General features: G+C 49.3%; 1 protein-coding gene across 1 annotated transcript; it reads right to left on the minus strand.

The window, feature by feature from the left end:
• Nucleotides 1–12: 12 nt before the first annotated feature.
• On the minus strand, nt 13–23,608 carry LOC122387896. Its single transcript, XM_043378547.1, has 5 exons — nt 22,060–23,608; nt 20,378–21,763; nt 6,352–6,553; nt 1,398–1,633; nt 13–38 (listed from the first exon to the last, which is right to left on the minus strand). The coding sequence occupies exons 1-5, from the start codon at nt 23,606–23,608 to the stop codon at nt 13–15; spliced, it is 3,399 nt and encodes a 1,132-aa protein (XP_043234482.1).
• Nucleotides 23,609–24,160: the final 552 nt, after the last annotated feature.

The following is a 24,160-nucleotide window of genomic DNA, read 5'->3' on the forward strand; positions in this document are numbered from 1 at the left end:
TGAACTGGACGATTACATGAACACTTTGGTCTGCCGTGCTGGATCAGAGTAAACGACCACGAATCACACGAACAGTTGCCATTTAACCTTGGTAGACTGATGTGTTTGATATTACAGTTAACGTGCTTGCCCATTTGTTTGGACATCATGCATTTGGGAGAAATATGTCATGATTGCCATTTTTCTTCATCCAACGTCATTTAGCAAATCAAATTTGAGTTCAGAGGGTTTATTAAAAAAGCTTTCAAATATTTTATTACGGAGCGAGCGAAGCGAGCGTAGTCTTTCCTTAGATTAACGGAAATTTCTGAGTATGAGCGGCCGGCCGGCCGGCCGGCCGGCCGGCCGTGGTCACGCTTTTGCGAGGCTTATATCTCAGCAACCACTTGACCGATTTACACGCGGTAATTTTTGTAGGGTAGCTACATTCCTTCTACCACGTATTGGACTATTCCCGATGCATGTGGGTGACCCCTTATGCACGTGCCACGTGCAAAACGAAGAGGTGTCAGTTTTGTAATTGTTGCAATATCTCGGTAACTACTTGGCCGATTGCGCTGAAAGTTGGCATGTAGGTAGGCACCCACTAGGCACTGCATATACATGTGCCAGAGTTGGGGTGCTGCTGCACGTGCGCACGTGCAGGGGTCGTTTCCAGATCTCGGGAACGGCTGGACCGATTGCGCTCAAATTTGGTACACGGTTAGGGACCGGTTAGTAGGGTGCCGTGCACAAGTCAGTTGGGACCCATTTTGCACGTGCGCACGTGCAGGGTGCCGCTTCCAGATCTCGAGAACGGCTGGGCCGATTGTGCCCAAATTTGGCACATCGCTAGAGACCAGTTAGTAGGGTGCCGTGCACAAGTCAGTTGGAGGTACCCCTCGCAATTTCGCACGTGCAAGGCCCACCCTCTCGCTCGCTCCGTTAGTCGCCCCAAAAGGCGTTATACTGGTGGCAGTAGTTGATTTTTATAATACCGACAAAATACCAAATGCTTTTGGTATATAATACCAAACACCGAATCGGTATTGGTTCGCTATCGGTATACCGAAATTTCGGTAACCGATTGACACCACTAGTTCGGACTACAAAATATTTCCTGCCTCATGAATAAAAAATATAATTTTTGATGAACCTAATTCATGCAAGACATAAAAAACATTAGAAATTATGTCAAAGAAAACGATTGTTTATAAATGGACAGCTGACGGCATGCCTCCCGCGTCCCCTGGCTTGACGCTTCGGCTCCGTGTTACCTTAGTATCTATTTATGACAGTGCCACTAATAGGGATAAACAAACTCGGCCACAGCTGCATCGAAGCGATGTGAGACGGCCGCGTGGCGCGTGGCTGGCCTGTGGCAGCTGCAGCTGGTGTTCGGCTCCGTGGCCACTGACCTGCCGAAGCGGCCGCGCTGCTTGGTGCCCGGACGGCGCTGGCCGGCGCCGGCGGCCGCCGCCGCCGGCGCGCTCGCTGGTGACGAGGCTGCTGCGGCGGGCTCCGCGGCACCAGGCGGCCCAGCAGACAGACCAGGGCGCTGGTCGGCCGCTCCGGCTCAGGCCGAATGGATGCCAAGTGCTGCTGCTCTCTCCTCACCCAGGGATCTGGGGGCGCCCACACGGCAGCCTCCCACCTGCACAGCCAGTCGGTCACGCTGTTAGCCACCGTACAATCTATGTGCAGTGTGCACTCAGAAAAAAGGGTGTTGTTGCAGGAATGGGGTTTTATTTCTGTTTGTGGGTGCATGGGCAACCAACAAAGTCAAACTGGGCACGTGCAAACGCTCCTGAGCACCCGCGATAGGAAGTTTAAAGAAATGCGAGACAAAAATAAACGTTCAAGATCCTACCGGTAAATTTCATCTCCTGCTGATTGCGGCCTCCTTCAAACTGATCTCACCAATATTTGCAAATGGTCCACCGCCTGGTGTCTTTCTCTCAGTACTCAGCTAGCGCGTCGCGGAAAAAAACGAGCGTGTGCGCCCTTACGAGACGCAGAGATTGATATCCAATTTTAAGGTTCTAGGTCAACCGGTGACCTCTGAGGTCAGGTCAAGTGCCCCGAGGTACGGTTCTGTTTTTGGTGAATAACTTAGCAAAAAAAAAAAAAAACGGTCGCAGAACCGCGATTTTGGCAGCATCGTGTTTGCCTCGCTCAGGCGCTTCGAATGATATAGTTTTTGTTTGGGTCAGGTCAACTTAGGGTGTTGACCTCATGTCACGGTCTGGTCAGCACCCCAAGGTCACGAAGTCGGTCGGAGGAGGTCATGTCGCATATCATTCGATTCGGCAGGTCTTCCTGAGTCCACTGGTGGCTTTCCCGACTCGCTAGCGCAATTTGATCGGGAGTTATTGACGAAAAACAAATATGACCTTTATGACGTCATAAATAACGTCACGCAAGGTCAACATTGCAAAAGTGACGCATCTAACCTTGCAATGAGTGCATTAAATCACGATTCTGTGTGCTTGAGATAGTTGGAGATCGTTCCCGGCGCCAGAATAGCAGTTTTCATTTTTCCCCATTGACTTAAAATGGTGAGGTCACGAAAATGACCTGACCTCATATGACCTTTAGGAAAAATCCGAGATACGCAAGTCGTGAGACTCGTAATAGATACTAGATCCTGTAAGTTTCATTTCCCTGTGAAAGCTCCTATGGCAGGGAGGGCGTTGCGAAGTTGCGATATCTTAAGACCGTGCAGAGGTTCACTTATGACGTCATAGGTCAGTGACCTGACCTGACCCGAAAATACTGTTGGTGTCAAAAGATCTGGCTTGAATCAAAGGTCAGGTATGCTAAGTTTCAGCTCTCTATCTCAAGCGTGTTTGGACTTTGGAGCTATCGCGAACAAAACCTATGGGGGGGGGGGCCCGGCCCTGTCGCACTAGAGGACATTCCTTGTCGGACGACGTGGTGTATGTAGCGCGAATGAAGCTATAAAAAAAGACGAGTCGATACGTCCAGGTCACTCCAGAACAGATGCTTTTCAGGTATAAAAGATGGAACTGGGTACGGCGCGCCCCGAGGGATGAAACCTGAAAGAAGTGTAAACGATGAGGGTATTCCAGGCAAGTTGATCTGTCCGTGCCACCGGCCCGAGCTGCTAACCATGTAAGGAATTTGTGCTAGACTCGCTCTAACCGTTTTAACCCTCGCCGGCCGAGGGGAGGTCCCCCCCCCCATAGGGTTTTTCTTTTGCGATAGCTCCGAACACGTTGGCGATATGGACTCGGGAAAACCTGCTGAATCGAATGATATGTAACATGACCTCCGTCGACCAGCTTCGTGACCTTATTGACGCTTATCAAAAACGCTCATTGCGGCGCCGTCGATGTACTCACGAGGTGAAATATTTACATGGTGTGTCAGAAGTGGAAATTGCCGCACGGCTTTAGTTCTCCAGCCTTGTCAATGTCAATAGATGGCAGTACCGCAATATGGATGGCGGATCGTGCGATTGACGTCAACTTTTCGGTACCTGCTAAGAATTGAATGGCGGATCTTGTCATGCAAGAATCAAGTAAATCGATCCACAGCTTTTCTAACAACAGGCATAGGCGGCGGAACGGGGAGGGCACCGGGGCACCGTGCCCCCTTTGATTTTGGCATTTTGGCATTAGCCCTAAGGGCGTTGCATGGAAAGAATGATAGTGAACCGGCATCTGATAAAATCCGCTCACCACTTAGCAGCCGACTTCGACCCTTCACCCTCGTAAAACACAAAAGCTTGCCGGTCATCAATCCACCTGCATCTCTGCATCTGCTTACTACCTATATCGACCAGATAACACACCGAGCGTGCGCTAGCCGCCGGTGCTAAGCGCTAACCATTATGTAAGTACGCGTGGCCGACTGCCGCCCCGATGGCGCTGGCCCCGGCACCGGCGCGGCGCTGCTGTCAATATGGGGTGGGGGGGGGGAGGGGGCGTGGGCTGCTAATAGGTTGAGCCAGAATTGGGATAGAAACCAGTTTGTGATTGGGATAGAAGCTTAGCGAGACTAAGGGATTGCGTGATGCCTTCGGTAGGTCCCTCAAAATCACCCGTGTAGGGCCCCCGGGGCCGCCGGTTATGAAGCCTTTGGAGGCACTGGTGTGGGCCCTCACAGGTACCGGTGTGAGGCTCTCAGAGGCATTGGTGCGGGCCCCCAGAGGTGCCGCTGTGGGCCCTCCGAGGCGCCGGTGAGGGTCATCGGCCTCACAGTTGCCGTTGTGGGCCCTCAGAGACACTGCAGTGTGGGGTCGTCACAGTCGGGTGTGGGACCCTTAGAGCTGCTGGCTCGAACCCTTCACAGGCCGACAGGGGCTCTCAGAAACCGACAAGGGGCTCTCAAGAGGTCTGCGGTGCCTTTGGGAGCCCTGTGGACTGTGGAGTCCTCAGAGACCAGCAAGGTACTCTCAGACGCCGGTGGGGGCCCTCAGAGTCGTCGGTGCGGGGCCCTCAAAAGTCACCGGTGAGTGGCCGTCCGATGTGCAGGTCCCGTCTGAGGCCGTCAGAGGCTAAGGGGTTGACCCCTCAGAGCCGCCGATATATGGCCTTAAGAAGCACTGGTTTCGGGACCTCATTCAGGGGTGCCGGTTGCACTCAGAGGTGGCAGTGTGGGGCCCTCAGCTAGGCACCGGTGTGGTGCCTTCACAGCCGCCGGTGAGGGCCCTCGCAGGCGCCGTTGTGGGGCCTTCAACCATTGGTTTAGGGGGTCATCGCAGGCGTGTGTGGAACCCTTAGAGCTGCTGGTCCCTGATAGGCCGGTAAGGGCCCTCAGAGGCCGGCAAGTAGCCCTCAGAGGTCGCCAATAGGCCCTGAGAAGCCGGCAAGGGGCCCTCAAAGGCCGACAAGGGACCTAAAAACCGGTGTGGGGCTCTTATGGAGAGGAATGTGGCTCTTCGGAGCACATAAGGTGTTCTTCCGAGCCCTGTGGGGCCCGTCTGAGTCGAAAGATGCCAGCGTGGACCCTCAGCCGCCAATTGGCGTCGCAAGGCCCCTCGGGCCTGAGGCCCCCTGACCCGATGGGGGCACGTGCCCCCTGCCCCCCCCCCCCCCAGGCGCAGATAGAGAATGCAATCGGCGGTGCGGGACACAGCAATTGCAATCGTTCCTTCTCCCGTCGCGAGGCCGCCCATCCGACCCATATCCCATGATTGTCAACCCTGGGGCTCGGGTCGGCAATGTACCGGCAAGGAAATTAGCTTTAGGTGAGTAAAGAAGTTATTAAGAGTCCTTAGTTGTCGTTGCGTTCAGTAATACTAACAATATACGGTGCCAGATGTACCAGACGTACAGCTTGGAGCCGGGCGCCGCCCGGTCTCCACCAGTGACGTCACGCTAATGCTTAGCGACCGGTCCATTGGAAATCGCGGGGTGATTCTACCTCTCTTATACGGCCTTGCCCCCCCCCCCCTAATTGAAGGTGTTCCGCCGCTACTGACAACAGGGCCGGGGTATAAAGTCAAACACCTTGCCAGAGCGACGGCGCGGCGGCCGTTACACCAAGATACCTATAAGAAACAGGTAGGTCGGATGTTTTGAGTAAAGCCCCCGTGACGTCATTATCATTTTTTATGTGGAGAATTCTGGCTACAAATAAAATATCCCACATACCAAAATTCGTATTATGTAATGAAAAATTACAACGCCAGTTATCCCCGGTGTAAAGAGAGAGGTTCATTAACAGCGACAGCGGATTTATTATAAAATGGCGGCAGCCGGCCACTTCGTCGGCCAGCTGCGGCGGCGACCGCGGGGCAAGAGAGCCAAGCTCCATTTCCTCACTCACATTACGACCCTTAGGTGGCGGACGCACTGACAGCGCGGAACCGAAGTCTAAATTACGGCCAACAGATGGCGGGGCACAACTGGGGTTTCCATTGGAGCCAACAGATGGCACGGCGAACGTCATCCCACACCAGTCGGCAGTCACTGAGTCACACTGGTGTGGGGGGCCTTGGTGTGGGGGCGGAGCTGAGACTACAGCCAGCCAGCTCAACAGACGGCATAACCGACACCACACTGGTAACACGGGTGTGGTGGTGTGACCACTTTTTCTTCTCTTCCGCAATCGAAAAAAGCGAGAAGAAAATTACGAATGCCCTGGATAAAATCAGCATAGCCCTGCTTGTGATGGACTGCAAAACGAGGTGCAAGGAGCGAATGGAAAAAAATACAAGTGAAATCACCGCGGGTGGCAAAACACGCATCACTAAACATCGCATCGTATCGAATCGTAAGGTCGTACTCGTATCACCCCAAACGAACGGGAGAGGGGAGTCGCTGAGCGCGCATTAACATAGGCACAGTCCGAATGAACAACAAAGACACTCGGGCGGGGTCACGGCTACATACGTGCTCGTACAGTCGAGTCTTGATGGGCCGATCTCCTCGGTCGACGGCGCGCAGGAGCGTCGCACAGCGACCAGGAGCGGGCGGCCGTCCAGTGTGCGGCCGCAGGGTCAGGCCGGCAGAGAAGTTAGAAATACTGGGGACCAGCCGCTTCTTCAGCAGGCTGCGGCTCCACAGTTTCCCCGACTGGAATCGCTCTTCGGCCAGCCGGCAGCCTCACGCAGGGGCAAACCGGACGGCGGACGGTGAGCGCGGCAGTCTTCAGCAGGGACTAGGGAGTCAGTAGAATCAGAGTTGGAGTCGGCGGGGCCGCCGTCAACGGCCCGCAGCTGGCGGCAGTCTGAGGCGGTCAAACCGACAGGCGTCGAAGGCAGCGGCGACCGACGTGGCGCAGCATGTCTCCGGCCGACAGCACCAGCAGAACCACGGCAGAGCGAGCCAGCAGACATATTCAGCTTGAAAAACAAACAACAGGCGCAGAACCGTATCTTCTAGCTTCTGTTGACGTCAAATCCGATGCTTGTCAATTCCGAGAATAAACAATACTCAGGTGACTCAGGCCACGGCGCGGACGCGCCAGCGCCGCCATCTTGATAAATAAACCGCCTCAAATGTGCAGTACGACAAGTGTCGCTGCGCCGCTTTTGGCAAAACGAACATCAAGGGGAGGCATAGGTTAAAACGCTGTCACCACGCCAGTTATCCCCGGTGTAAAGAGAGAGGTTCATTAACAGCGACAGCGGATTTATTATAAAATGGCGGCAGCCGGCCACTTCGTCGGCCAGCTGCGGCGGCGACCGCGGGGCAAGAGAGCCAAGCTCCATTTCCTCACTCACATTACGACCCTTAGGTGGCGGACGCACTGACAGCGCGGAACCGAAGTCTAAATTACGGCCAACAGATGGCGGGGCACAACTGGGGTTTCCATTGGAGCCAACAGATGGCACGGCGAACGTCATCCCACACCAGTCGGCAGTCACTGAGTCACACTGGTGTGGGGGGCCTTGGTGTGGGGGCGGAGCTGAGACTACAGCCAGCCAGCTCAACAGACGGCATAACCGACACCACACTGGTAACACGGGTGTGGTGGTGCAATCTTTCAATTTCATCACGAAAACTACCTATATAATTTATTTTGAAAATTAAAGCCCTTCAAGCGTTTGTCCCAACCCCCCGCTACACCTTTGGTCACGTGACTACGGTGGTAAACTTTGCTTTTTGCAATGTTGTGACCTAAACGGAAGTAATAAATGTTGGTGATGTATTATTTAGGTATGTTGTTTGAAGCAGCAATCGTGTAACTAGATTTTGAAATTATTTATAAACTGCTGTAAAGAGGTCACGTGATGCTACCAGATTATGTACACGACAGCATCTTCTTGAACTTTGATTTCGAGTACTTGTACCTTCTTTGAGGCCTAATAATGGACGTTTTCAGACATAAAATGAAACACTGAATCTAATGACGCCAACATTTAATCCTTTTTGCACTTCCAGACTGAGATATCCTGGCATGAACTTTGGTTAATTTGTGTGTAAAGCCTATGGTGAAGGGAAAACTTCGCGCCCAGCTGACGTCACAGACCTCGGCTACCAAATCGTGTCCGGTGGGGGTCGCGTTACACGCCGCCTGGGAGACTGGCGGCGCGGGACGGTTCCGACTTTGCATTGCACTAACCCTGTCAACTGCTTGGAATAGTTATTATAGAAAAATGTCTATTCAAGTGAGGAATAATCCAAGGGCAGGAAGCATGTATGTTTATGTGCATGCTGTGCAAGCCAAGAAGCTGCATTAGCAGATACTCGCTAATATTAGATCCAGCCAAGTCCAAACGCATTCCATGGGATGTGTTTCTGATGCGTCAACAATACTTATCGTTCGAGGGCGGATACAGTTTTAACAACACAAAAAATTGCACAGCTCTATTCCTTGAATAATTCTCTTCAACACCTTATTCCTTGCTAAGCGAACTAGTCCACCCCAGTTGAATAAATAAGGCGATTTCGACAAAAGGTCGCGGAAAACCGACCGAAAACGGCCGCGCTCAACGTTAATTTGGGCATGTATGTAGACTCCAGAGTCCAGAGGGCGACACGGCTATTCACTGACAAGTGTTGCTGAGCGTATAGGAAGGCCTTAAATTAATTATTGTTCATTTGTTTTAAACTAAGACTAAAGCTAATGTTTAAAAATTGAGGTTTTTTTGCCCGACGTTTCGCGTTTATTGCTTATTCATGGGCTAATGCTAAAACATAATTTCGTCGACATACATATCAAAAATTCAAATAACATCATTGACAGCACGCTTCACTATAAACATTGTCTTTCGCTAAAAGATATCGTATCCGTTCGATCGATCGATTGTGTTCCTTCGTATACATACGTCCATGCATCCGTTCATATCTATCGCATGTCTTTGATCTGGGATGCTATAATATCATGTAGTTTGAAGAAGCCTGGCGATACGTTTATCACTTTTTCTGTGGAAATGTAAGCGGCCTCTATCAGCCACCGACGTGTTTTCGTTAAACCTGTGTGTATGGCCTGTGCTTCTTTCCAGTTTGGTAGATGTCCTTCTTGATCTGCGTGAATGACTAATGCCTTGGATGTTCTGTGATTGCGTAAGTCATTTTTGTGCTCTTGAATACGTTTTCTTAGACCTCTCCCCGTTTCTCCGAAATACGATTTATCACATTTGCTGCAAGGGATTTTGTACACAATACTGTCTGAATCTACTTCCTTTGGCTTTTTTCTAGCAAGTATCTGCCCGACCTTCTTTCCCGAAGCTGATACTACTCTCAGATCAGGCGCCAGCATCTTTGCTATTTGATCAGTTGTCTCACTATTTGGTGCAATAAAATATGCCCTTTTCTTGTCTTGTGCATCCCTCTCTGTCCTGGGCCTGTGTCTGATCTGTTTTGCTTTTTTTTGTAACTCGATCAGTAGAGCCTCGGGGAATTTCAACGCCATGAATGCTTTCTTAATGTAATCTAGCTCGTCCTGTAGGAACTCAGGAGAGCAGATACGGTAGGCTCGCAAAAAGAAACCAATGACTATGCCTGTCTTACTTCGCAAGCTGTGTGCCGAAAAATAGTGCACGAAATCATCTTTGTTAGTTGGTTTCCTATATACAGAGAACTTAAACCCTTGTTCAAATCTCCTGATGACTACATCAAGGAACGGAAGTTTTCCGTCCTTCTCCTGCTCTAACGTAAACTGGATGGCTGGTTCGACATCATTGAGTTGTTTTAACAGGTCTTCCACATTACGTTCATTGGGGATGAAAGCTACTATATCGTCTACATATCTGTAAACTGTTGTATCTTCCCCGAAGATAGAAAGGAAGTGCTCCTTTTCAAGCAGCTCCATGTATAAATTCGCCAAAACTGCACTCAATGGAGACCCCATTGCTAGTCCGTTGATTTGTGTGAATTCCTCCCCTTGAAACTCAAAACTTCCAAATCTTATGCAAAGTTCGACTAATCTAATATAATCATCTTTTGGGACCGGAAGTTGGACGTCGTCCACTAGATCTAGTACCTCATGAAGGGCCCTCATGGCTCCATCAATTGGAACATTTGTAAAAAGTGATTTTACGTCGAAACTTACCATGTGTTTTGTGTGGTCTACTGTCTGGATTCTTTCCAAGAGGTCTGCAGAATTCTTTAAGTGTGTTGGACTCATTTTTCCTAGACATTGTGAGAGTGGTTTGGCTAGATGTTTGGCAAGTCTGTGCGGTGCACTGTCGACACCTGATGTGATGGGCCGCATCGGCACGTCCGTCTTATGTATCTTGGGCTGTCCCCTCATGGACGGTGTCTTGGGCTTTTCTTCTAGCAGGTATTGCAGCTTTTTTCCCGGTTCTGAGTTCCGCGGTATCTTCCTTGCCTCCTTGGAAAAAGAAGTGGACTTTTTCTTAGATGTGCCTGGCGCCTCGTTCTGGTAAGTGTTCCCGTCTTGTAGCAGTGTCTTCATTTTGGCTTCGTAATCTTTTGAGTTCATGACAACCACTCCGCCCCCTTTGTCAGCGGTGGTGATGATTATGCTACGGTCCTTTTTCAGTGATTCCAGAGCCTGCACAAACCGCTTAGGAACAGTAACTGTCTGGTCCTTGGCCATTGCTGTTAAACACGCAGAGACACCTTGCTTGAAGCCCTTCTCTATGTCCGAATCTCCAAATCTATGATTTCTTATCACAAATTCCTGTAAATGCTTGCTTGGGCCACCCACATCGAACTTTAAACCGAGCGATAGCACTGCTATTTCTGTCTTAGTAAGTATACGGTCGGATAAGTTCGTGACCAGAGACATGTTTCCTGCTGTGTTCCAGTCACTTGAATCGCATAACTTGTCTAGCTTCCTATTTAGATTCATCCTATGTTCAACTGATTCTGCCTTCAGTCGATCCCTCAGATGTTGTGGAAGCTGTACTTGGTTCTCAACGCGGCTCGACAAAATGACGTCCTTATTCCGCAAAGTCTTAATTGCATCTTCTAGGTATGCTTTGGCTGCTGGAGTAAAAGGATGTTCCTTTGACTTCAGCTGTACTGGTGCTGAGGAAGGGAGAACTTGTTCCTCTATACACCTTTGAAGAAACTCAATTCGTTCGATCGTTCGGTTTCGTTTTTGGCTAACGTAAAATGCTTGTCGTACTTCAAATGGCTCTTCCATGACACTTCTGGACAGATTAAGTATATAAATTGACAAGTGTTGCTGAGCGTATAGGAAGGCCTTAAATTAATTATTGTTCATTTGTTTTAAACTAAGACTAAAGCTAATGTTTAAAAATTGAGGTTTTTTTGCCCGACGTTTCGCGTTTATTGCTTATTCATGGGCTAATGCTAAAACATAATTTCGTCGACATACATATCAAAAATTCAAATAACATCATTGACAGCACGCTTCACTATAAACATTGTCTTTCGCTAAAAGATATCGTATCCGTTCGATCGATCGATTGTGTTCCTTCGTATACATACGTCCATGCATCCGTTCATATCTATCGCATGTCTTTGATCTGGGATGCTATAATATCATGTAGTTTGAAGAAGCCTGGCGATACGTTTATCACTTTTTCTGTGGAAATGTAAGCGGCCTCTATCAGCCACCGACGTGTTTTCGTTAAACCTGTGTGTATGGCCTGTGCTTCTTTCCAGTTTGGTAGATGTCCTTCTTGATCTGCGTGAATGACTAATGCCTTGGATGTTCTGTGATTGCGTAAGTCATTTTTGTGCTCTTGAATACGTTTTCTTAGACCTCTCCCCGTTTCTCCGAAATACGATTTATCACATTTGCTGCAAGGGATTTTGTACACAATACTGTCTGAATCTACTTCCTTTGGCTTTTTTCTAGCAAGTATCTGCCCGACCTTCTTTCCCGAAGCTGATACTACTCTCAGATCAGGCGCCAGCATCTTTGCTATTTGATCAGTTGTCTCACTATTTGGTGCAATAAAATATGCCCTTTTCTTGTCTTGTGCATCCCTCTCTGTCCTGGGCCTGTGTCTGATCTGTTTTGCTTTTTTTTGTAACTCGATCAGTAGAGCCTCGGGGAATTTCAACGCCATGAATGCTTTCTTAATGTAATCTAGCTCGTCCTGTAGGAACTCAGGAGAGCAGATACGGTAGGCTCGCAAAAAGAAACCAATGACTATGCCTGTCTTACTTCGCAAGCTGTGTGCCGAAAAATAGTGCACGAAATCATCTTTGTTAGTTGGTTTCCTATATACAGAGAACTTAAACCCTTGTTCAAATCTCCTGATGACTACATCAAGGAACGGAAGTTTTCCGTCCTTCTCCTGCTCTAACGTAAACTGGATGGCTGGTTCGACATCATTGAGTTGTTTTAACAGGTCTTCCACATTACGTTCATTGGGGATGAAAGCTACTATATCGTCTACATATCTGTAAACTGTTGTATCTTCCCCGAAGATAGAAAGGAAGTGCTCCTTTTCAAGCAGCTCCATGTATAAATTCGCCAAAACTGCACTCGATGGAGACCCCATTGCTAGTCCGTTGATTTGTGTGAATTCCTCCCCTTGAAACTCAAAACTTCCAAATCTTATGCAAAGTTCGACTAATCTAATATAATCATCTTTTGGGACCGGAAGTTGGACGTCGTCCACTAGATCTAGTACCTCATGAAGGGCCCTCATGGCTCCATCAATTGGAACATTTGTAAAAAGTGATTTTACGTCGAAACTTACCATGTGTTTTGTGTGGTCTACTGTCTGGATTCTTTCCAAGAGGTCTGCAGAATTCTTTAAGTGTGTTGGACTCATTTTTCCTAGACATTGTGAGAGTGGTTTGGCTAGATGTTTGGCAAGTCTGTGCGGTGCACTGTCGACACCTGATGTGATGGGCCGCATCGGCACGTCCGTCTTATGTATCTTGGGCTGTCCCCTCATGGACGGTGTCTTGGGCTTTTCTTCTAGCAGGTATTGCAGCTTTTTTCCCGGTTCTGAGTTCCGCAGTATCTTCCTTGCCTCCTTGGAAAAAGAAGTGGACTTTTTCTTAGATGTGCCTGGCGCCTCGTTCTGGTAAGTGTTCCCGTCTTGTAGCAGTGTCTTCATTTTGGCTTCGTAATCTTTTGAGTTCATGACAACCACTCCGCCCCCTTTGTCAGCGGTGGTGATGATTATGCTACGGTCCTTTTTCAGTGATTCCAGAGCCTGCACAAACCGCTTAGGAACAGTAACTGTCTGGTCCTTGGCCATTGCTGTTAAACACGCAGAGACACCTTGCTTGAAGCCCTTCTCTATGTCCGAATCTCCAAATCTATGATTTCTTATCACAAATTCCTGTAAATGCTTGCTTGGGCCACCCACATCGAACTTTAAACCGAGCGATAGCACTGCTATTTCGTATTTCGGAGAAACGGGGAGAGGTCTAAGAAAACGTATTCAAGAGCACAAAAATGACTTACGCAATCACAGAACATCCAAGGCATTAGTCATTCACGCAGATCAAGAAGGACATCTACCAAACTGGAAAGAAGCACAGGCCATACACACAGGTTTAACGAAAACACGTCGGTGGCTGATAGAGGCCGCTTACATTTCCACAGAAAAAGTGATAAACGTATCGCCAGGCTTCTTCAAACTACATGATATTATAGCATCCCAGATCAAAGACATGCGATAGATATGAACGGATGCATGGACGTATGTATACGAAGGAACACAATCGATCGATCGAACGGATACGATATCTTTTAGCGAAAGACAATGTTTATAGTGAAGCGTGCTGTCAATGATGTTATTTGAATTTTTGATATGTATGTCGACGAAATTATGTTTTAGCATTAGCCCATGAATAAGCAATAAACGCGAAACGTCGGGCAAAAAAACCTCAATTTTTAAACATTAGCTTTAGTCTTAGTTTAAAACAAATGAACAATAATTAATTTAAGGCCTTCCTATACGCTCAGCAACACTTGTCAATTTATATACTTAATCTGTCCAGAAGTGTCATGGAAGAGCCATTTGAAGTACGACAAGCATTTTACGTTAGCCAAAAACGAAACCGAACGATCGAACGAATTGAGTTTCTTCAAAGGTGTATAGAGGAACAAGTTCTCCCTTCCTCAGCACCAGTACAGCTGAAGTCAAAGGAACATCCTTTTACTCCAGCAGCCAAAGCATACCTAGAAGATGCAATTAAGACTTTGCGGAATAAGGACGTCATTTTGTCGAGCCGCGTTGAGAACCAAGTACAGCTTCCACAACATCTGAGGGATCGACTGAAGGCAGAATCAGTTGAACATAGGATGAATCTAAATAGGAAGCTAGACAAGTTATGCGATTCAAGTGACTGGAACACAGCAGGAAACATGTCTCTGGTCACGAACTTATCCGACCGTATACTTACTAAGACAGAAATAGCAGTGCTATCGCTCGGTTTAAAGTTCGATGTGGGTGGCCCAAGCAAGCATTTACAGAAATTTGTGATAAGAAATCATAGATTTGGAGATTCGGACATAGAGAAGGGCTTCAAGCAAGGTGTCTCTGCGTGTTTAACAGCAATGGCCAAGGACCAGACAGTTACTGTTCCTAAGCGGTTTGTGCAGGCTCTGGAATCACTGAAAAAGGACCGTAGCATAATCATCACCACCGCTGACAAAGGGGGAGGAGTGGTTGTCATGAACTCAAAAGATTACGAAGCCAAAATGAAGACACTGCTACAAGACGGGAACACTTACCAGAACGAGGCGCCAGGCACATCTAAGAAAAAGTCCACTTCTTTTTCCAAGGAGGCAAGGAAGATACTGCGGAACTCAGAACCGGGAAAAAAGCTGCAATACCTGCTAGAAGAAAAGCCCAAGACACCGTCCATGAGGGGACAGCCCAAGATACATAAGACGGACGTGCCGATGCGGCCCATCACATCAGGTGTCGACAGTGCACCGCACAGACTTGCCAAACATCTAGCCAAACCACTCTCACAATGTCTAGGAAAAATGAGTCCAACACACTTAAAGAATTCTGCAGACCTCTTGGAAAGAATCCAGACAGTAGACCACACAAAACACATGGTAAGTTTCGACGTAAAATCACTTTTTACAAATGTTCCAATTGATGGAGCCATGAGGGCCCTTCATGAGGTACTAGATCTAGTGGACGACGTCCAACTTCCGGTCCCAAAAGATGATTATATTAGATTAGTCGAACTTTGCATAAGATTTGGAAGTTTTGAGTTTCAAGGGGAGGAATTCACACAAATCAACGGACTAGCAATGGGGTCTCCATTGAGTGCAGTTTTGGCGAATTTATACATGGAGCTGCTTGAAAAGGAGCACTTCCTTTCTATCTTCGGGGAAGATACAACAGTTTACAGATATGTAGACGATATAGTAGCTTTCATCCCCAATGAACGTAATGTGGAAGACCTGTTAAAACAACTCAATGATGTCGAACCAGCCATCCAGTTTACGTTAGAGCAGGAGAAGGACGGAAAACTTCCGTTCCTTGATGTAGTCATCAGGAGATTTGAACAAGGGTTTAAGTTCTCTGTATATAGGAAACCAACTAACAAAGATGATTTCGTGCACTATTTTTCGGCACACAGCTTGCGAAGTAAGACAGGCATAGTCATTGGTTTCTTTTTGCGAGCCTACCGTATCTGCTCTCCTGAGTTCCTACAGGACGAGCTAGATTACATTAAGAAAGCATTCATGGCGTTGAAATTCCCCGAGGCTCTACTGATCGAGTTACAAAAAAAGCAAAACAGATCAGACACAGGCCCAGGACAGAGAGGGATGCACAAGACAAGAAAAGGGCATATTTTATTGCACCAAATAGTGAGACAACTGATCAAATAGCAAAGATGCTGGCGCCTGATCTGAGAGTAGTATCAGCTTCGGGAAAGAAGGTCGGGCAGATACTTGCTAGAAAAAAAGCCAAAGGAAGTAGATTCAGACAGTATTGTGTACAAAATCCCTTGCAGCAAATGTGATAAATCGTATTTCGGAGAAACGGGGAGAGGTCTAAGAAAACGTATTCAAGAGCACAAAAATGACTTACGCAATCACAGAACATCCAAGGCATTAGTCATTCACGCAGATCAAGAAGGACATCTACCAAACTGGAAAGAAGCACAGGCCATACACACAGGTTTAACGAAAACACGTCGGTGGCTGATAGAGGCCGCTTACATTTCCACAGAAAAAGTGATAAACGTATCGCCAGGCTTCTTCAAACTACATGATATTATAGCATCCCAGATCAAAGACATGCGATAGATATGAACGGATGCATGGACGTATGTATACGAAGGAACACAATCGATCGATCGAACGGATACGATATCTTTTAGCGAAAGACAATGTTTATAGTGAAGCGTGCTGTCAATGATGTTATTTGAATTTTTGATATGTATGTCGACGAAATTATGTTTTAGCATTAGCCCATGAATAAGCAATAAACGCGAAACGTCGGGCAAAAAAACCTCAATTTTTAAACATTAGCTTTAGTCTTAGTTTAAAACAAATGAACAATAATTAATTTAAGGCCTTCCTATACGCTCAGCAACGGCTATTCACGTTAACCTTCGCCCCAGTGGGGGGGGGGGGGCATATGTTACCACCCTGTCGCGTTTTTCGCGTTTGAATAAAAAACCGCGGCGCGTAGCGCCGCGCCGCTTGGGGTAGCTTTTGGTACATCAATTTTGGACAATGTGTGAAATTTTTGACCCCAGGTCATGTCAGGTCAGGTCACCAGGTCAGGTTAACTGACCAAGCCTAAAACAAAGTTTGCAATCATGTCCAGCCTGCAGTATTTGTCAGAAAGGTTTTAAACTTCGTGGATTGTATGCTGTTATGGGCGCCTACAATTTGTATATCTCGGATTTTTTATATCCGTGACCTAAGGTCAGGTCAGTGGAGTGACCTTTCCATTACAAGTCAATGGAGAAAAATGAAAATGCCTCTAGATCCGTGTGTACGCATAGGAACAGTCCAAATATTTCAGAATCACAATGATTTGGACCACCCGTGATGACCAAGGTGTCATTTTTGCTGATAGCCTCTAGAAAGGTCATCCGAGGTCATTTGAGGCTACAAACAGTTTTTTTTCCAATAACTCGCGATTGGAAAGAGATAGAACGCTGCGGATGGTCTCATTGTGTTTGCCTCGTTGAGACGCATCGACTGATATGCAACATGACCTTTTCCGGTCAGGTCATGACCTTGACCTGAGGTCAAATTTTCAAGTTGACCTTTCAAGGTCAAATTATAGTTCATTCGACGCGTCTCGGCGAGGGGAACACGATTCTGGCAATATATATGTCGTGGCTTTTTGTAGTCGAAAGTTATTGTCGAAAAACACTTTTCGTAAAAACAGCTATTTTTTGAGTTTTTGCCCTCTAGAGGCTAAACCGTTGACCTGAGGTCAATATTGATAATGACCTTTTCAAAAGCAGAGTTCAAAATCTATCGATTGCTTTTTCATGCGTTTTTCTAGCTACCATAGTTCCTGAGATAGCGGCATGTTTTCTGAAAAATATAATGACAATTGGCAAATTTTGACCTTTGATGACCTCTGGTGACCCCAATATTGCTCTAAGGTGAAAAATGACCGAAATACTTTCAAACGTACGCATTGAGAGCTATCGACTGCTTTTTACCGCGTCTTTCTAGCCCTCTTAGTTTTTGAGTTAGAGGTGGGTGGTAACATATGCCCCCCCTCACTAGGGCGAGGTTGGCTGAGACCGCCACTGGGGCGCGGGTTAAGTATTCATTTATGGGCCTCGCGGGGCCTCGCGATGACGCGGCTGGAGGCAACTTCTCAGCGCGCTAGGATCCTTCTGGCGGGGCCGGGTGCTGTAAGTACATACAGTGTGCAACGAATGGGCGGGCAGACATATATGAGGGGCATTCCACGATAGATCAACAAAAAAAAAATTGACACCCGCATATTTTATTTTCTATTCAAAATTGGTCCAAAGGGTTATCATGGGCGGGAAGCCAACTGTGGCAAGGGTTTTTTCTTCGAACAACGGTTTCCGAGATACCTCGGGCAATTCCTGGAGGTCACGCTGCAACACTATCCCGCGCACCGACGGGGGGCGGATAGCGGCGTGTAGCGCCGCGAAATTTGGTACGACTATTATCTCATCAATTTTACACATGGTGTGCAAGTTTGAATCTCCTAACTCTTAAGGTCAGGTCACTGCAGGTCACTTTGAATGACCAAACCTCAAGTCACTTTTTTGCAACTCTGTCACCGTGCCAGAGCTACAGTAGATGTCGGAGGCCTTTGAAAGTCGCAGGATGTTATAACGTCATTAGTAGCTACAATTTTTTCATCTCGGAATTTTGATATCGATGACCTAAGGTCAGGTCAATTTCTCGACCTACCCATTATAAGTCAACGGGGGAAAAATCAACTCCCTGTTTTTACCACTAAAACGGGTCGGAATGGCTCATAAATCATACATGACTTCATATACGATCAACCTTCACTACCTTGAGGTGAGGTCTGTTTTGCTGTTGGGCAGCTGTAAGGTCATGTGAAGTCATCAAAATTCACCAAAGGTTTTTTTTGCCAATAACTCCGTACAGGTACAAGATACAGCCGCGCGGATGGTCTCATTGTGTTCAGCTCGTCAAGGCGCATCGAATGATATACACGATGACCTCAAGGTCACGTGACCTGAGGTCAATCTTTGACCTTGTATTATTGTATTGTATTGTATTACAATTGCAGGGCAATCCACAATGCATCGTGGCTATTACAGCCCCAAGTTGTGAAATGAAATAATGAAATAAGATAAATATTTTTTTTCGGGGGGGGGGCAAAAAAATGCCCCCCCCCCCCACCGCGCGGAAGGTGGCCGGGAGGCCCGCCGCCTGCCGGGTTATCTTATCGATCTTACAAGTTTCGTTTCTGCTTTTGCAACTTCCTTCTCTAAATTAGACTCCGTGTGTTTCTTGCTTTACTCTTAGAAAATTTAAATGTTTCGCCTCTTATCATCATCATTAAAGGGACCCTCCCACCTTCAAAAAAGTTAATGAATAGGCATGAAAGTGATGTCGCTCGGTTCAGAAAGAGCAAAAACGAATATCCACCAAATTTCATCGAAAAATATTCACCGGTTTTCAAGATATTAGACTTTTACTTTTGTTTACTTTTTGGGATCTCCGCTGTTCCTAGCGACTTTATTTGAAAGTGCGGCATTTGTTGCGCGCAAAGCAGCATATACCACCGCGTGCTACAAAACGTTTTAGTCAAACATTTAACGGACGTTCGAAAGCCTGATGACGTCATCAGATTCCCGTTTAAGAGATAGGGACCACGCTGGTCCCACCCTGCAAGTAAAGGGAAGAAATTTCTTGAACACCATAAAGCTGCGGGGGTTGCGACCAGGATAAATGGTGGTTTCTGAGCCTGGCCGCAAACTTGGCTATCTCAACTCAAAACTAATGTTAAGGTGGGAGGGTCCCTTTAAGGTATCGTAGAATAGACTATCACTAATGGTTAACTGTATATATTCGTAGTACTTCACCTCATTGTACGTTCGATCAGTATACCATTCCATGCGCACAGATGTGCTGAGTTCACTAGTGCTTTTCTTTTTGCTCTGTGTTAACTACATGAAAAGGAATAAGCGAAAAACTTTTGACCTGTTTTAGCGAAATTGTTGCATTTATACCTCCCTCCCAAAAAAACCCTGAATTTTGACCTGGAACAACCAAATTTGCACAGAGGTGAGATCTTCTATGGACACATCTACCCTGTAAATTTGGCGTTGGTGCCCCTCAGCGCAGTGCCGCCTGTAACGAATTAAATCACACTCTGTATTGAAACCCATGTTGAAAAGAGAATACTTCAAGCATCGATTTCAGCCAAAAAAACAGAACAAAACGTCCGATCAAGAACTTCAGACTTCAGAATCTGGCCGACAACAACAATAAGGCGCAAAATACCAGCCTTGACAAAGGTCACGTGGCTCACCACGACCGCACCTCCCAACGCGGCAAAAACACTCAACTCCAATTCACACATCCGTGACATCAATACAACAAAACAACAAAGCAAGACAACAAAACGACGCAGATCTAATAGCGAGTCGCAACTAAATTCACAACATCCTCCCCGCCTTTGAATTGCCTTGACAATCCAAACCTATTTTGCCTCAATCCGTCCAGCCCTTTCTCATTCGAACTGTCTATGAGGGGACAGAGGTAAGAAGAGGAGCGCGCTGCCTGCTGCTGTCAGGTGGAGGGCATCAGTCGAGTAGTCCCAAGTCATAGAGTCTCTGGACTGCCCGGGTCCTCAAGTGCCCTCCCTGGGTTCGAACCTCAGCAGACCTGGTCACCCCATCTCTGCCAGGGAACAGCTTTGTGACGGTCCCCATCACCCACTTCATTCGGGGAACGTTATCCTCCCTGACGAGCACCACCGACCCCGGCTGTAGCTGACCTTGATGCGAAAACTTGCGCACCGAGTGAGGGAGGTTCCGCAAATATACATCCCTCCAGACCGTCCAGAAACGGTTCAGACGCCTCTCCCGTACCCTAGCCCTGTCGGAGAGCGCTCTACCACTTACCGCTTCTGGATCCTCCAGCATGAGCAGCCTGGCCTGGAAGCCGGCGCCACGTCCAGTGAGGAAATGACTGGGCGTCAGTGGACTCTCGCAGTCGATCGCGTCAGTCACCTGAGTCAGTGGACGTGAATTCACACATGACTCGACCTCAGTCAGCACAGTCTCAAACTCCACTTGAGTGAGACATCTTGTGCCGAGCGACTTCCTGAGTCTCACCTTCACGGAGCGCACCAGTCGCTCCCACCAACCGCCCCACCACGGTGAGTTTGGCACGATAAACTTCCACCGGGGAGCGAGATGGCCAAAGTACCGCTGCATCAGCTGATCGGCTCCGCTGAACGTTCGCGCGTTATCTGAATAGATAACTGACGGCAGAGTCCTTCTGGCAGCGAAACGCCTGAGCGCCATCAAAAAGTCAGCCTGTGACAGTGATCCTGTCAACTCCAGATGCACTGCGCGTGTCACAGCGCAGGTGAATAGGCACACATAGAACTTTCTTCGCGGGCAGTCCACCGCGAAAATCGGCCCCGCGAAATCCACTCCTGTGACCGAGAACGGCGGCGCACGGGTTACCCTGTCGCGAGGGAGCGGCGCCGCCGGCTCGTTACACTGGACAGCATCCTGTCGCTGACAAACCAAACACGAGCGTTTGATGCGCTTTGCCAGGCAGCGGAGACCCACGATCCAAAAGGCCGCTCGGAGTGCAGTGATCAGAGTAGACACACCACAGTGGCACATCATACGATGCTGGTCCCACACCAGCAGTTCGGCCACCCGTCCCTTTGGGAGCAAAACAGGGTGTCGCTCCTCACTGGTCAACTCAGACTCCTGAAGCCTGCTCCCGATTCTCAGGAGCCCGTCGTCGCCTATGAAGGGGGACAGACGGTATACCCTCGAATTTTTAGGTACTGGCTTGCCCCGTTGTAGGGCGCTGAACTCCGCTGCAAAGGCCAGCCGTTGTTCCTCTCGCAGCAGCAGGTGCCTGGCCGCCACCAACTCCTCGGCCGAGAGATCGCCAGTGGACCGATTGTGACGCCCAGACCGCGCGTTGTGGCGGAAGCGGTTCACCCAAGCCACCACTCTGACCGCCTTGTTCATAGACGACCAGCGGCTGCAGTCGAATATTGGGGCACTCTGTGCCGCAGTCACCAGAGCTGGGAGGCCGGCGCTCCCAACCACCGAGACACCGGCATCATCCAGCTCGCACGACAGAAGTGTTGCCTCCGGCAGCTCTTCACTGGACACGAGAGGCACTGACTCATCAGCCCCGGGACGAGCCTGAGGCGTAGCCAGCCACCTGGGACCACGGAACCACAGCTCCGATCCGCTCAGACACTCAGCCGATACTCCGCGGGTCGTCAGATCTGCTGGGTTCTCCTCACCTGGGCAATGAGACCAGTCCGACGGAGCGGCCAGACCCTGTATCTCCGTCACTCGATTTGCAACAAATTGCTTCCATCGCCTAGGCTCGCCACGGATCCATCCTAGTGCGATCATCGAGTCTGTCCAGCACCGAGTCTCTGTGTCATCAGGAAGCCTCAGAGCCTGCCTCACAAGAACGGCCAGGCGTGCAGCCAGAAGACTTCCCAGTAGCTCAAGTCGTGGCAGAGTAACACTCTTCAGTGGCGCCAACCTCGCCTTGGCCATGACCAAGGTCACCTCAACAGAGCCATCTGACTGGGAGATCCGGAGGTAGCCTTAGGAGAGGCGTCACCGAAGGCGTGAATCGAAACGCCAGCACCACGGTTCCAGCCCTCAGTCGAGTGGCAGCGGGGAATGTGAATCTGCTGGAGCAGCTCCAGGCCTTTCAGCCACTCCATGAACATCAGGCTGGACTCCGAGGGAAGCTCATCATCCCACCCAATACCGAGCTTCCACAGCTCCTGGAAGATGCGTTTTGCAACCATCACGAACGGAGCAACAAACCCCAAGGGATCGAATAGCCGAGCTATGCAGCTCAGCACCACACGCTTGGTCGGAGTCACATCAGCAGGGACAGTGAGGCCCTCGAACGAGAAGACGTCCTCAGCTGGACTCCAACTCACCCCCAGGACCTTCACACTCTCGAGCTCGCCTGTGCCAGAGGCAGCGTGAGCCTTGTCGAACATCACTGAGCTGTTTGACGTGCACTTCGTCAGGATCATGCCGGCGTCAGCCATCACGGCCTGAGCCTCCGTCAGCAGAGCGCTCGCCTCCTGCTCAGAGTCGGCTCCCGAAAGGAGGTCATCAACATAAAAGTTCTCGAGCATCTCAGTTATCGCGCGAGAGGAGGGATACCTTGAAAGGTGATGGCGGATAGTCGCGTTCAACAAGAACGGACTGGAGCTGACCCCAAAGGTCACCCTTCGAAAGCGCATCACCCGCTTCCGACCCTCATGAATCCAGAGGAACCTGTGAGCGTCCCTGTCTTCCTTCCTGAGGCCCACCTGCAGGAAGGCTTTGCTGATGTCCGCCGTCACGGCCACCTTCCAGCGTCTGAAACGAAGCAGCACGTCTACAAGACTGGGAATCAGACAGGGTCCCACCTCAAGGCAATCGTTGAGCGAGACACCATTGGGACCGGTTGCAGAAGCGTCAAACACCGGTCTCACCCGAGTCGAAGTGCTGGATTCCTTTACAACAGGACGGTGAGGCAGGTAGAAGCAAGGATAAGGACCATCCAGCTCGTGGCTGGGAACCTCCTCCACCACACCCGCCTGTTCCATCTCCTGGAGTGACTCCGAATAGGCCACTCCCAGCTCTGGGTCTCTGTCCAGCCGACGAGACAGACCCGACAGGCGCGCCTCAGCGGCGGACCTGTTCTCTTCGAGCTTCTTTTCGCTGCCAGCCTTCCACGGCAGCGCCACCTCGTACCTACCATCAACTCTGCTCACAGATGCATCAAAGTGGGTAAGCACCTCAGAATCGGTCTCCTCTGGCTCACTGAGCCCAATCCCTTCGAGGGACCACAACCGCCTCAGAGACCGCTCGTGAATGTCACCAAGACACAGCAGACTTGTGGCGCTGCCCACCGTCATAGCACCATCTGGCGCACTCACCTTACCGGAGATGATCCACCCAAGTGCGGTCTCCTGCGCCACGGGTCCCCCTTCCAGCCGAATCTCACCCTGTTTCATCAGATCCCAGTAGCAGTCCAGCCCCACCAGTATGTCTACAGTCAGTTGTCTGTCAGAGGGCGGATCAGCCAGCTCCAGGTGACTGAAGGACTGCAGCACAGCAGCAGGCATGCGTGGGCGCTGGAGTGGCATGCCTATCACAGGGATCCTGATAGCCTGAACGGAAAGGGCTGTCGGAGAGGCTACATTGGAGCCAACCATCTCCACTCGGTACACATCTCTGTGCTCAGCAGATGAGCCAGTCCCTCCAAATGCCGCATAGGATACTGTCTCAGAGACTACCCACTCGGGCTCAGCTGACTTAACGAGTCTGTCACTGACATATGTCCTATCACTACCTGTATCGAAAAGCGCAGTGGCTTCTACTCGCTGTCCGCCGCGACCTACTACAGTTACACGAGCGGTGGGCAGCACTGTGCAGCTCCTCTCCAGACCACCACTCTTGCATGACAGGGATGGATGCTGAGCTGGGTTTGAGCCACTGCTACGGATACTGCTATCACTGGCTCCTGTCGCACCCCCTTGATCGCGCTGCATACCCCCTCCATGTAGCTTGAAACAGCACACTACATTGTGCCGTCCACCACACTCAGCGCACACTGCCCTACACTTTCGTGCAACATGCCCAGCATGCAGGCAGCGGAAACACAGTCCTGCCTGTCG

The sequence above is a fragment of the Amphibalanus amphitrite genome, unplaced genomic scaffold, assembly GCF_019059575.1.
Source record: "Amphibalanus amphitrite isolate SeventyFive unplaced genomic scaffold, NRLGWU_Aamphi_draft 000302F_arrow, whole genome shotgun sequence".
In the NCBI taxonomy this organism is placed as follows: Eukaryota; Metazoa; Arthropoda; class Thecostraca; order Balanomorpha; family Balanidae; genus Amphibalanus; species Amphibalanus amphitrite.

What these genes read in the sequence shown, in the direction of transcription:
- LOC122387896 (XM_043378547.1), bottom strand. Translation starts at nt 23,608, where the DNA reads ATGCCTGCTGCTGTGCTGCAGTCCTTCAGTCACCTGGAGCTGGCTGAT. An exon ending in GGCTACCTCCGGATCTCCCA is followed by an intron (nt 21,764 to 22,059) that starts GTCAGATGGCTC and finishes CTCATTGCCCAG; the next exon opens with GTGAGGAGAACCCAGCAGAT. An exon ending in CGGCCCATCAAGACTCGACT is followed by an intron (nt 1,634 to 6,351) that starts GTACGAGCACGT and finishes CTGGCTGTGCAG; the next exon opens with GTGGGAGGCTGCCGTGTGGG.